General features: G+C 44.9%; 1 protein-coding gene across 2 annotated transcripts in view; it reads right to left on the bottom strand.

Moving 5' to 3' along the window:
* Positions 1-14,367, bottom strand: part of RABGAP1 (RAB GTPase activating protein 1) — a 1,076,978-nt gene that overhangs the window by 788,662 nt on the left and 273,949 nt on the right. For both annotated transcript variants that reach the window (XM_085612417.1, XM_085612408.1), the window contains exon 11: positions 12,011-12,180. In XM_085612417.1, coding sequence (XP_085468543.1) covers positions 12,011-12,180 — 170 coding nt within the window. The remainder of the gene's footprint in view (positions 1-12,010; positions 12,181-14,367) is intronic.

Below are 14,367 nucleotides of genomic sequence, written 5' to 3'. Positions count from 1 at the left end.
CTCACTCCTACCGAAACCACATTCCTGCCTGGAGAAGGAGGGATAAACATGACCCATCTGCAAAGGAGAAAGACTAGCCTTTCTGTCTCTTTTTGTGTGATTACAAAGCTCACGTCAGTGAAAAGCCCATAGCCCCCGTGCAAGACTTCAGCAGTAAACGAAGAAATAAATGCCACATTGGCCCTTGGTGATGAGCAACCTATGTCACGAATCAGTCCCTGCTCCAGACTTTAGATATCAGATAATACGAGATGTGCTGGTCGCCCTGACACTGAAGGCCTCATTTTCAGACTCCAGACTCCCCGGTTGCATAGCAACCCTTTCACACGTCAGTTACACGTCATGGTCGAGTTGAGCACAAGTAAGGCAAAGTTCCAGTAAAGTTCCAGCTGATCACGCAACCCCCTCTAGGCATCCACCCACCTATGACACTTACCTTTTATCATCGAGTGGATGCCCACCTTCACGCCTACTTACACACCCACATGCTCTTATCTTATTCTCTCTTGCTCCGCCTGAAGCGCTCTTGCTTACGTATATTATTACATACATATATATACTGTACTCTGTGAATAAAGTTTGAGAATACCTTTTTGAGAATCCTGGTCCTGATCCCTTGTGGTGATGGAACTATTCTCCCTATAACTCGAGTTATTTGAATAAAGCCCTTTTGAACCTGATACCACGGACTCAGCCTCTTGCTTCATGCATAATCATATTGATATTTAGAAATTCTGAACTCGTAATAATTTATTTACGACAGCATTGTAACTATGCTGATGGTTTTGATTTTAATAGTTTGTCTGCTTATGTTAGCCAAACTACTGCATCTTAGGACACGAGGTTTATAAAATAAACTCTTTAAACGTTACCGTGTCTCTGTTTATTCTGTTGTGGACTGATATGAGAATAATTACGAACAGGTATTTCTGATTCCCACCATTCCTGAGATATACACTAAGTCGCTTGTTCTAGGTTGTCTATACATTGGGACCGCCGAGCTAAACCTCGGATAACGAATGGGACACTGATGCTGGTCGGATAAGGGGTTCTGGGTTCTGAGGTGAGTTTTTGGTACACCACAATTCACTGAGGGCCTGGGTTCCTGCGCATAGTTCTGTGCATAAGCAGAATCCCTGCAACATGGCGCACCTAACGTTTGGTCTATTGATTTGAAACGCCTTAGTAGTGCTTATAATAGTCCACGACACCCTCACTCTGGTTTCCGGTTGACGGGAGTGACGGTTTAACCTACCTGTGTTTCGACAAATAGGTTCCTTCAAGCTTGATCATTAAAAAGGTTATTTTTTCTGAACCCCAGTGCTACGGTTGATATCGTTGATACAATTTAGTGTGTCCTAATGGCGGTTGACATAGCCGCACATAGCCGGGCACCTCTGCGCCGTCATTTTACGACGTATGGGGTGCCAGATGATGGGATGGCTGTAATTTTTGTGGTAAGCGCTGATGCATCATACCCGTATGAGTTGTTTTACTCATGGGTGACTTTTCCGGCGGTAGATGACGATGATACGTTTCATACCTATACTGCCACACAGCTGCCTGCGGTCTATACCCCATATAGGACACAAGAAATTCCAATCTCTGCCTGGCAGCATACTATTTGGTTTAATGGCGCCCTTCCCCATGGGGTTGCACCGGCGAGAATGGGCCCATTGTCTATTGCAGGGGCCACATGGCCGGTGCTGGCCGGCTTTACGCCTCATCCCCGCTATCTCACGGTGGCTGAGTTGCGGGTACTACACACAGCCCTGATTACGGTCCATAGGGCTTTAGTGCAGTACGTGTCACGCAACGTACAGGTGGGGGCACCTGCTGTTGCAGGACAACCTACGGACCACCACGCGGTGGTTATTAGTCCTGTTATGGTTAATTCGGTGGTCGGCAAGCGCCCCCAAAGTAAGGATGAGTTTCCTTATTGGCTTGCTGAGAAATTTGACCAACTGGAAGCGGTTTTTCCAAATACCACTCCTGTGGAGAAACACAGCATCCTCACCATTACTTTGCCTAAAGACCTGGTCCCGGATATGGCAGATTGTGACAACTGGGGTAAGGTCTTTGCCGCGACCTATTCGAAGTGCTATGGCACTCTGTCTATGTCTGTGCTACCATCAGTTATCAAAAAGGTTCAGGAGAATCATGGTGCGGAGGCTGCTATTGAATTGGGAATGAGGCTTGTCGACCGCTTCGATGTGGTATGCTCCATGGTAATGGGCAACCTCAAAGGAGATGCCATGCAGTTCCAAATTGCAAATATGATGGACCGCGTGGATGACGCCGACAAGCCCAAAGAGTTCGCTAAAGTAATTGTGTAGGCATATAGGACCGTGGGTCGTAGTGCCTTGGGTGTAAAACCGACTGATCATTCCTGATATAGTACAGCAAACTAAGGTGAGCTAGTCTACAAAAGACGAACGCCCCAACTTTCCTAAGCAAAGTTGGAGAGCTAAGAAACAGGGGAAACAGCAACAGAAACAGGGGTCACGTCCTGCCTCACCGGTACAGTCGTCTACCGAACGCACATATGATCTGCGCGATCGATCTCGTATTAAGTCACCTGATAGATTTCAGGTTTCTGAACAACGCTCTCCTCGATCTTCACAGGAAACATCGGCTTCACAATCCAGTGGCGGAGACCGTGGGAAAGGAAGGGGTGCCCAAGGACGTGAGCAACCCCGCCAGTCTGACGGCAAAGGCAAGCAGGACGAGTCTGCACGTCAACGACCCCCGTTTCAAAAGAAAGTTGCTGCGCTGACGGCGAGGTATGCCTCAGATGGTACGGACGCAGCTTCAGAACCTGACATGGGCACTAGCGCTGCTAGACAGCGCGGCAGAAGTTACAGTAGTGCGACAAGCACTGCGTCCATATCTGGTGGCGACAGCAACTGATATATTCTTGAATATTGAACAATTGGAATATCAAGGAGTAATCGAAACATGTGTGTCACCTATGAATAATCCTTTGTTCACTGTGACGAAGCCTGATGGGTCGTACCGCCTAGTTTTGGATTACCGGCACCTAAACTCTCATTGCCGAACATGCGCTGTACAAAACACCCACGGTTCGGCTCTCGTCGATAGTCTCGTGAGAAAAAGGTTTAAAACCACACTTGACATTTCCAATGGCTTTTATAGCCATAACCTGTCCTCTCTTAGTAGTGAGTGGACGGCGTTCACCTCGGGTGGCAAACAAAAACAATTCAAAAGATTACCATTGGGCTATAAGAACAGCCCTGGGGTCTTTGCCGCTCGCGTGGTCACTCTCTTAGAGGGCATAGACCCTGATGCGTACTCGTATGTGGATGACATTTATCTCACAGATGACGAGTTGGAACCGCATCTCCGTCGCATTGAACGCATTATTGTTTTGTTTGCAGACTTCGGTTACAAATTCAACTTTGCGAAGTCTCACATTGCGGAATATACAGTGTTGTTCTTGGGGTACGAACTCAACAATGAGGGTCGAGGATTGGCTCCGCACTTCCTAGAGAAATGCGCATGCCTACGTGCTCCCACGACACTGAAGAAATTACAATCTCTGCTGGGTTTTCTGAATTTCGGTCAAACTTACATTCCGGATTATGCCCAGCGTATCAAGCCGCTTTATGCCTTGGTACAACCTACTTTTTCCAAATCTTGTTGGCAGCCAGAGCATTCAGCTATATTGCAGTCATTGCAAGCTGATCTTCTTGCTTCAAAATACTTACTGACGCGTGATAACCACACTAACCTGGTCATAAGAATTGTGCCAGGCGCAGTTGGTTTCACATACTTAACGTTCAATGAGGGCATTACCGTCCCCATTGCCTACAAATCTCACTTGTACACTTCGGCTGAACTGCGGTTTTCCGCTGTCGAGAAAGTTCTGACGGCAGTGCAGATGGCGATTCTGAAAGAACGAGTGCTATCGCAAGGAAAACGCATGTTGGCGGTAACACCATATCCTGCCCTTGAGGTGGTGACAAAAGCATGTGTACCAAATTCTAAGGCTTTGCATCCAAGGTGGATACAATGGGCCACTTCCTTGACATCGCCGGACGTCACATATATCATTCACGCGGCACTTCAGACTCAGGAGTTTTTGCAGTATGAAATCGTTCATCCGGCTCCTCTGTCCTTGCGCCCACTCGAGGATTACCATTGTGTCATTTACACTGACGGTTCTGCGCAACCGGCAACTGGATCAAAGCACGCCTATTCAGCGGCTTGCGCAATTGTAGTTGGTACTTTCGTAAATGGTGAATATCCAGTCTGATGTCGTGCATACGCAGTCATTGGGTGATTGTACCGCGCAGTTGGCGGAGCTTCGTGCTCTAGTGCTAGCGCTAGAGTTTGCTGATCCCCGAGTCACGACCCTTATAGTGAGGGACTCCTTTTATTGTGTCCAATCTTACAACGACAATCTACATTTTTGGTCTCAGAATGACTACCATGATTCCAAAGGTAGCACGATTAAGCATAAATTGCTTTGGGTTCGAGTGGCAGATCTTAAACAACGTCTGCCTCTCGTGAATGTTATTCACACTCTTGGTCACCAACGAGTTGGTGTCCATGCTGTCGGCAACAGCCTGGCTGACGAGGCAGCAAAAACAGCAGTGGCAACATACTTAGTAGCAGCAGTTACAACATCCAAAAGTAAGATCGATGAGGACATCTTGGCAGCTATTGCTGCTACAGAGCAGGGAACGAGATTTCCAAGAGGTGTCCCTTCTCGTTACCATTATCGCTTAAGTCCTGATAACGTCCCATTAGTGAGGATTAATGACGTTGGTGACAGATTGATTCCCAACGCGGACTGCAGACCATCTTTGATATTAGCGGCTCACGAGGGCATGGCGTCCGCGCATGCCGGCGTTGCGGCTACTGTATCTCTGCTACAACAACGTTACTGATGGTGCGGTTTGTATAAACAAGCCAGAGCTTATGTTCTTAATTGTGACATTTGCCAGCAGATTAAACCTTCAACTGCAGCGCGCCCACCACAAACTCAGTTGTACATATCTAATAAGCCAATGGGTTGTGTTTATTTAGATCATTGCGGTCCATTTACCTCTGATACTGCGTACAAATATATCTTGGTTGCAGTAGATTCGTGCACACGTTTTCTGTGGGTGTGGCCACAAAGGAGTGCTGATTCCCGCACGGTCATAAAGGATTTGCGTGTCTTTGTTGGAAGTTTTGCTTGTAGTACCTTTCATTCTGATCAGGGCCCTGCGTTCGCCTCTAAGGCGTACAAAGAAGCCATGAGAAATTTTGGGGTCCAAGTCAAATTTTCGTCTCCATACCGGCCTGAGGGTAATAGTGTGGTGGAGCGAATGAACTGTGACTTAAAGCAATCTTTGACAGCCAGGGTTTTAGGTACTGGCCGGAACTGGCTAGCCCACTTATATGACGTGCAACATGCACTTAATAATATCCCTAGAAGGTCTCTGGGTGGGCGGACCCCATACATGATGCTCCTTGGTGTATGAATGTTTGTCCCAGACCTTGATGGTCTAGACATGGCGGCGTCAGCCGCACCCTTTGACGTAGATGAACACTGTGCTGTATTGCAGAATCTTCAAGAAGCCAGAGACAGTCTAGCGAAGGAACACGTACCCTCCTCACCTGATGCTGCGCTTCAGGTTCCGGTAGTCGGCTGGCTACCTCGAGTTGGTGATCTGGTCCGTGAGAAGGTGGATAACAAGAAGGAGTTCGGCCCCTCTTATCGTGCACCAGTTCCAGTGCTTGGAGTACAGGGTACTAGAACAGTCATTTTACCTCCGCTTCCTGGTCGAAAGGATAACAGGTACATCTCTATTGACAATGTCAAGCTACAGAGAGTGGCCGATTATTCTTCGTATGACTCCGGCGGTTTCTTGCCCTTCGATGCTGAGAAATTCTGTTGTGGCCCGAGCTTCTAACAAAGTCCCTGATGTTGCCGACGAGATGCATACAGTTACTGGTCCTTTATTGCCACCGACACCTGGTGGTCTGCCTGAAGATGTTGAGTATGCTTATCCTGCGGATGTTACATTACCTATTTTACAATCCACCACAGTTGCCCACTCACAAGACTCTTGACTCTAATTCAATGACTTCCATTGCCCCGTCCAAAGTTTCGATTTTTGTGGCCTGGTTCAAAAGGCATTTTTTAATTCCCCCTTGGACTTACATTTGGCTGGTGCTCATATGTATTTTTTTGTTTATGTCCATTGGCTTTGTGGTGGAGTTTTTTAGACTTATCAATGGACACTACCTGAAAGAAAGATCTACAATTCGACTAATTGATGGAACTTTGGCCCCCCACTCCTCATCACATATTATGAAAAGGGACCAGACTTTTGTGAACATTACTGCCTGGCCTGTATGTGATGGGATCGCTTGGGATGCTGTAAAATTTCAAATTCATGGCCCCACTGAAGTAATTAATGTGCCAAATGTATTTCGTGTTTCTATGGGTGATGTCGTTAAGCAGAACATCCACGCTGATGACTGGGATGTTCAAGCCATAGAAGCACTGTTTTCTGATTTGAAATATTATGCTGCATTTGATGCTGAGGATTTGTATTTAGATACTGCTAATTATGATGAGCAATTCTGTTATCAACATTATGGCACGCATTTCCTGCACAAAGCAAATAAGTTTAGACATTTTGTGAATTATACTCAATGGGAACACTGTCCCGCCCCTAGGATGGGCAGCTCTGCCACGTTAGTTGGGACTGTTCTGGTGTCGGGATTATGGCCTGTGGAGCAGCACATGGAGTCCTTGGGAATTGGGGCATCGGAACGGCTGCGATTGACTTCTTAGCGAGAAGTTATCTTGAAGAACACGCCAGTTGTCCTCATCTGGTGCTGGAGGCTCCGGTGGTTGAGGAGCATGTGTGTTCCTTGCCCGTCCTGAACTGGATGGCAGATAATTTTGCGGAACGTTCCAATGATTTCCTCTTGGAAGCTGTTGCAACTTATTGTGCTTATGCATTGATGGGTTGACTTTTGTACTTTCATTACGTCCTACGTCCTTCAATGATGTTTTTTTTATCCTCTACGTGGTTTTTTTTCACTCCTTTTTAATTTTTTCTTTATTTTTTTTCTTCGAACTTTTTCACTTACCTTATATGGACTTATAGTTCATGCCCTTGGTTCCGTTCTATCAAACTTGAACTCTGCGTTCTTGCAAGTGCGCCCCTACTGGTTAGTGGTCCGATCAAGGGGGGGGGTGTAGTGAAGATCGTTATCTATATATGTACAATGCTAAGTTAGCACAACCGCGTTAGATGTTAGAAAGCCATCTTACGGGAGAGAAGATGGGACAGACAGTAGGATGTGTGAGCTTGGTAGTCGCAAGGACAAAATACGGTTAATGAGTGTTGTACGATAATAGATTTGATAACGAAATGTGTTATGAGGATGAAGCCTGTATTGCTAAAGGTGTACATTTCTTTCAATAAAAATGGTTTCAAAAGAAAGCCATCTTGCCGCTTTTGCTGCTTTTGCACACGACACTGTAGTCACATGTTATTAAATTGAGAAATGCTTACTCGACTTTGCTTCACATGAGAACTGTCTGTTGTTAACATCCCAAACAGTGAGCAGCGACCTTGGTCTGTACACAGTGTAAAGAAACAGTCTGGGTCGCTAGAAGGTGCATGTTGTTGGGTTCAGGTTGATCGGCCCACTATTTAGCCATAACACGCACGCAGCTGCAAATACCTGAAAGTCGGGTGCTTTTAATATTGCAGTGTTACATGTTTTTATTACATTCGGAAGAAGAGCTTTCCCAGGAGCAGAGCCTAGCTGATCCTGTGATGTGATCTCACTGAGCTGATCTTTACAGTATGGGGTTCCCCATTCAAGCCTAGAGACCTTTTACTAGTCTAATAATAATACTATTAGTTTGCTAGGGAAAGGAAGGTGGCTTAGATCCACTGTCATTTGATTACTCCTTTCATTTTCTATGGTATTGTAACTATGCTGATGGTTTTGATTTTAATCGTTTGTCTGCTTATGTTAGCCAAACTACTGCATCTTAGGACACGAGGTTTATAAAATAAACTCTTTAAACTTTACCGTGTCTCGGTTTATTCTGTTGTGGACTGATATGAGAATAATTACAAACAGGTATTTCTGATTCCCACCATTCCTGAGATATACACTAAGTCGCTTGTTCTAGGTTGTCTATACATTGGGACCGCCGAGCTAAACCTCGGATAACGAATGGGACACTGATGCTGGTCGGATAAGGGGTTCTGAGGTGAGTTTTTGGTACACCACAATTCACTGAGGACCTAGGTTCCTGCGCATAGTTCTGTGCATAAGCAGAATCCCTGCAACAGTAGAGTGAATTATATTACATGCAAAGACCTATCTGCATGGTTGTATGCAGTTTAGTTCAATTACTAGATAGTAAGTGAACATGAAGTCATCTTAAGTACATGTACAGACCACTGCTCACTATAAACTCCCCAGCCACATGATGGCTTCACTGGAACGTATGCAAAAACAAAAACAAAAACAACAACTGGGGTGGTGTAGTGGGCAAAAGAACGATGGATTTAACCCAGATCTCTTGACTGGGGGAGAATGTCTGCATTGTCAGCATTCCGTCCATCATTTGTTTGTTTTAACGCTTTTCGCCCTAAGTGGGATGGGTATTCCCAGACGTGGGACCCATGCTCACTACGCCACTGGAGTCAAGCTATCCTGGCTTATGACGGCTGATAGCCAGAAACCGGTCCTAGGATGCTTGATTCCGGTCCAGGGAAGACATGGCTTGGCAGTTCGGGCTGGACTGTTCCCATGAGGCACAGGGTCAAGACTGATTTGCATATGGCCATGTCTAAACTGGGGTGGTGTAGTGGGCAAAAGAACGATGGATTTAACCCAGATCTCTTGACTGGGGGAGAATGTCTGCATTGTCAGCATTCCGTCCATCATTTGTTTGTTGTTTCACTGGAACGTATGGCATCAAACACCTTGTCTTAATAAATCCTTACAGATGCCAGTAGTGGATTTCTTTTCAATCATGCAAATAGAGGGCACCTAAGAGATGCCCCCTGAAAATCCTACCATCATCTAGTGTGCTGGCTGACTGGAATAGTCCAGCCTGCCCGCAATGATGTATTTCTGAGCCCCTGTAGATTAGAACCTACACTCTGAGGCCAGAAACAATGCCTGCTCAGGAGGAAGGAGGTTCTCACCTCCTTCAGCAGAATGGCTAGTGAATCTGCATACCAAGGCCAGGGACTTCCAAGCCCCTGCTGCCTTTAATATGCAACCTCAGCTCCTCCCCCGCCCTGAGGCCCATTTGGCACCAGGAAAGGTGGGAAATCAGCTATGCAAAGGCATGGTGTACTACCAGGTCAGTCACACCCCTAAGGTGGGCTGGTTGATATGTCACACGAAAGAAGGATTCCACCATTTTGATGGAGTTTGGAATTCTGGGACAGGTTTATGCCCACTACCCACAGGAATCTGTCATATAAGGGGCGGATTGACTCCAAGGGTAAGTAGCCCATTGGCTAGTATCATTCACTCCTCTTAACACCCCTAAATTCAGTATTTAGGTGGTCCCCCGGCACTAGGAACTTAGATTCGTCTGACTGTAGAAGGAAGAGGACTAAGGACAAGCCAAAGAAGTGAGAACTGCAGACTGTTGGTGGAATTTGGTGCCAATCCTGCCTGCCTACCTGCTCCTGTCCAGATAATCACAACAACCCAACTTGTCCTGCAGCTGTGCATCCTCCAAAAGCTTTGGAGGGACTCCAGCACTTTACCAAGCTGTTGGCATCTCCCTTGAAGTGGAGGAGCCACTTTCCTGCAGCTTACAGGCACCAACCACAAAGTCCGGTTCACGTTCTACTGTTCACCGGGTCCACCGACGCTGCACGCACAGAGGAGGAGGCAACCGTGCTTCAGGAGGTCAGATCAGCCTCCCCCACAAAGTGTGGAGATGCCAGGACCAACTGGAGCCGACCTGCACCAATACTTGGGGTACCGGACCCCTTACAGCAACCAAAGCTTGTTTGAATCTAACCAGGACTCCAATGGCAAGACAACCGACCAGTCGATGAGGGCCGTCAGCATCACAGAGTCCAGCAAAGATAGTGGCTCAGCTGTCCTGTTTTGGCTACCTCTGCAGATCTAACCAAGAACCATGAGTGCCTTTGACGCACGGGCCCAGCCAACTAAAACCCTCTACACTGAGCTCCCCAGACCGGTTCTATGACTACCGACAGTGCCCTCCTGCTCCTAGGATCGGCACATACAGAGCCACCCCCTGCCCCCCTTCCCTGATTGGGAGCTCCTGGACTTGTTTTCAAGTCCCCATCTGCAGCCAGTTTCTAGGTGCCTCCCTCTTTCCTACGATGTCGCGCCCAAGGCTACTAACTTGTCCAGCACTTCTGCAACCAGTCGCTCAAGGGCAGGTAAACTCGAACTCCTGGTGGTACTTTGGACCTTGCCCCCCCAAGTCCTAAAGGAGACCCCCGAAATACAATTGCAAGTACCTCTATGCAATATATGCCTCTCGCATTGGAAAGCATAACCGCGTAAAAACTCATTTGTGCTACAATTTTACTTTTCTTTAAAAATTTCAATTTTGAAAAGTACTTACCAAATTACGAAGTCTTTGGTGTTAAAATATACATAAAAATAATTGCTATTTTTCTAAATTGGTTTTGAGTTTCTTCTCGAGTGTGTGTCTCGTTTATTGACTTTGAGTGTGTTAAACAAATGCTTAACACTACACTCTGATGAGCCTAAACTGCTCACAAACACTACCACTGCAACTGGGCCACCACATAGTATTCTCAAAGTCAGGGACTCCCAACTACTATTGGTGGGTAACTTAAGTTTAGAAAGAGCCAGTCTCCTCTGTTTAGCGCCCTATAATAGATCTCCCAAACAGCTGGTCCAATCCTCTAGAAAAGGATTTAGGCAACACTACAAGTATGTTAACCAATAATAGAGCAGTCTAGGCATCATGCCCATCTTGGCAATCGCCGCACGACCGGCCATGGAGAGGGGCAACGCAGTCCAGAATTTGATCTGTGCTTTCCTAAACGCACCGATGCACCTAGATTCCCTTCAATTGTCTGTGTCAGAGTGGCACAGCTTCACTCCGAGGTAAGCAGTTTGATGCCAAACGCAAGGCACTCAAACCTGCACACGGCGGTCCTTTGATGGCACCTCTGCCCAAGGGGGAGATACACTATTTGCCCCAGTTGATTAAGTCCAGAGACAAAGTGGAACTATTGGGAAACCCTGCACCACCCCAGTTCCACATAGCAACTCCACAAGTGGTTCAATAGCAATGCAAAAAGGAGAGGGGCATCCTTGAAGTGTGCCTCTGTATACAGTAAGAAGGGAGGCCAGAGACACAGTGGCCCATTTTATCCCTAGCTGTGGGGATAGAGTATAGTATTTTAGCCCATGTAGTAGTACACCTGCAAAAGCCATATTTATTCAAGACTGAGTGCGTGCATGTCCAATCACGGGATTCAAATGGCATTTCCCGATCGAAGGTAGGTCAGGCCAAGTCGGGATAATGGGAAGGCACATAGTTATAATAGAGAACAATTGTCTGATATTGAGAAAAGTGCTGCATACTGGAACAAACCTAAAATTGATTGATGTGGATCAAGTTTGGAAGTTTGGGGAATATTCCAGTTGATAGCAGTTTCTGTTCACTTACATTTTAGAATCTGTTTACAAAGCCAAAAGAACAATCCATTAAAGCATGGCACAACATTTCCACTTTTGCATAGCTTTGCTTCCATGAACAAAACACAAAGCAAAAGTACATAATTCAAAGTAAAAAAAACAATGTGAATACTCTGTTATGGTATACTTTCCCATAACTGCATGCAAAAATACAAGGACAACTATGAAAAATCAAGTATTTTTCACTGATACATGCCTAACGTCAACATTAAAGAAGACAAAAAAATTAATTCATTTGCAGAGGCTTTGTGGGAAAAAAAAAAACTATGATTGTGGCAAATACCTGTTTTAATTTTAGAAAGAAATTCTCTGTTGAACTTCGTTTGCTGAAGGGCCAGAACAATCGCTCGCTGGGTGGGCAAACCCGGACTTTCGTCTCCAAAAGAAACCTCACGGGTTCCTGGACCTCAGTAATTACTAGATCAACTGCAGTCGTCATGAACAGCACTTTATCTGCAAGAACATAAAACAAGACTAAAAATATCTGTTACAGCCAGAAGATAACCTTTCTTTTTATTAAAGGGTTTTGGAGATACTAATTGGCTTGACAATTCATTACTAGACGTTAACTGAATTTTTGCTTTGAACAGATATTTTCAGTGTAGTTTTTACAAACAAGTGATATTCTCCCGAAAACCAACTACCCACTTCTCTTCACACTGAGAATAAAATGGAAGGAGCTTGGTAAAAACGGGTAGTATATTGTGAAAAGCAAGCACTGGTAAAGCAAATAGGTCTGACGTAGGCAGACAGTCTTCTGGCATTGTCAATGTTTGCTTTCTTTCATCAAGATTTTTTCAAAACTTTGTCGGGGTAGCCGCTGAGCTATGGCCTATATGAAAAATACTTGGATAAAAGCCAAAATATTTTTTGGAAAGAAAAAATGGAAATGACACAACAAACCAATGGTTAAAAAGGGGGACTGAAATCCCCTATATGGTAAAGGTAACTGTAGTAAAATCAAAAAGTCTTGGCTACGCCACACCTTAATAAAGATCCACTCGAGAGTAGTAATAAGCAATTCAGCTTTAACAGATGCCCAATGAAGATAGCATAGGGAAAATAGTGCAAATTTTCTTTTGGTTTGGCAGTTTTGTTGATCATTTCTTAATTTCCATCAATCAGCTTTATTCGGCAATTAAGTCATAAAAGCATATTTTCAGACATTACATATAAATACATATAAATTACCTAAAAGGATAAAAATTTCAATTAAATCTTTAAATAGCCGTCAAGCTAAATTTAAAAAAAGGATAAAAAGTCAGAGACATGAGGATGAGACCAGTTCATATCAACTTATGTTACACAAATAATAACATGATATAACTTTATGGGCACAATACTTTAGCTGCCTACGTGTGGTAGCTACAACAGATAGTGTTTTACAAAATACAGTGATGTTTTAGGGAGAAAAGTTTGCGATATTCCTTAGGGCTTTTGTTCTTATACTCCAGGCCCACCCTAGAAATTTGGCCACCGCTATACAAGTCGGGGGTGCATAATCAGTGAACAGAATGCGAAGGGCAATAGCATATCTTCTGATACCCAAAAGTTTGCAGATTGGTTTTAACCATTTTTTCCGGGGTGCTACGTACATTGGGCGGAATAATAATACATGTCCTATGCTCTCGCATACTTCAACACATCTATAACACTTATCATTGTTGGTGCCTTGTCTTCCCCATCTGGAAGTGAATTCTGCAACGGGCAATGTGCCCACCACCCGCAACTGGAAATATAGCTTGCGATCTGAGTTTTTTTCGATAATGTCCCAGAACTTCTCTAAAAGGGGATGGGATTTTACATCAAGAAAGCGGGACGTTAGATGGGTAGAAAGGCCTTGGGTGATTTCCAACTTGTAAACCCATTCCCAGTACATCTTTTTCAATTTTTCTTTTGATGGAAAAACAGTATTTGCAGGGTTTTTCCAAAGTTCAATCAGGCCTATACTACCCAAGAGGGATTTTATCCCAAAAAACCATGTTATTTTTTGGGACCTGTCAGATTTTATTATATCCACAAAGCCACTCCTGTAGTGAATAAGTTCATCAGTACACCAGAGTTGACGTCAATATAGTATTGGACGTAGCTTCACCAGATGTTCCAGAGGTTTTTTGCCAAGATCCAATAATAAAGGTCGCAGTGGCGTACTGGAAGGAAGATGTGACTTTGCGTAAAAACGCATTTTCTAGGACCTTCAAGCTATTCAAATTACTGAAGCCCCAGAGCTCAGCCCCATACAGGCATGAGCCCAGGACCTTGGTTCCATAAATTTCTATTACTGGAGAAATTGGCTTTGTGAGTGAAGTTTTGAATCTAGTCAGAAGGGCCCCCTGCTTTTTGTTTGTTTATGTTGTAACACGGCGCGGTCTAGTTGGCATCCCCAACGCATATCTTTTTGTAATGATATCCCCAGATATGTAAATGAGGTGACCTCCTCCAAAGATAACTTGTTCATGTATATTTTCCCTTTAAAGGATTTTGATCCATTGAATGACATGAATTTCGTTTTTCCCGAATTGACTTCCAGACCCCTTTCTATGCAAAATTCTTCAAAACACCCAAGGGCCCTTTGTAAGTCGCTGGGGGTCTTCGAAATAATCAACGTGTCATCCGCGAACATGAGGATGGGGATGCGTA

Source organism: Triturus cristatus, chromosome 1_2 (genome assembly GCF_964204655.1).
Source record: "Triturus cristatus chromosome 1_2, aTriCri1.1, whole genome shotgun sequence".
Taxonomy (NCBI): Eukaryota; Metazoa; Chordata; class Amphibia; order Caudata; family Salamandridae; genus Triturus; species Triturus cristatus.
Note: the sequence above shows the minus strand (reverse complement) of the source record. Positions and strands in the feature narration are given on the sequence as shown.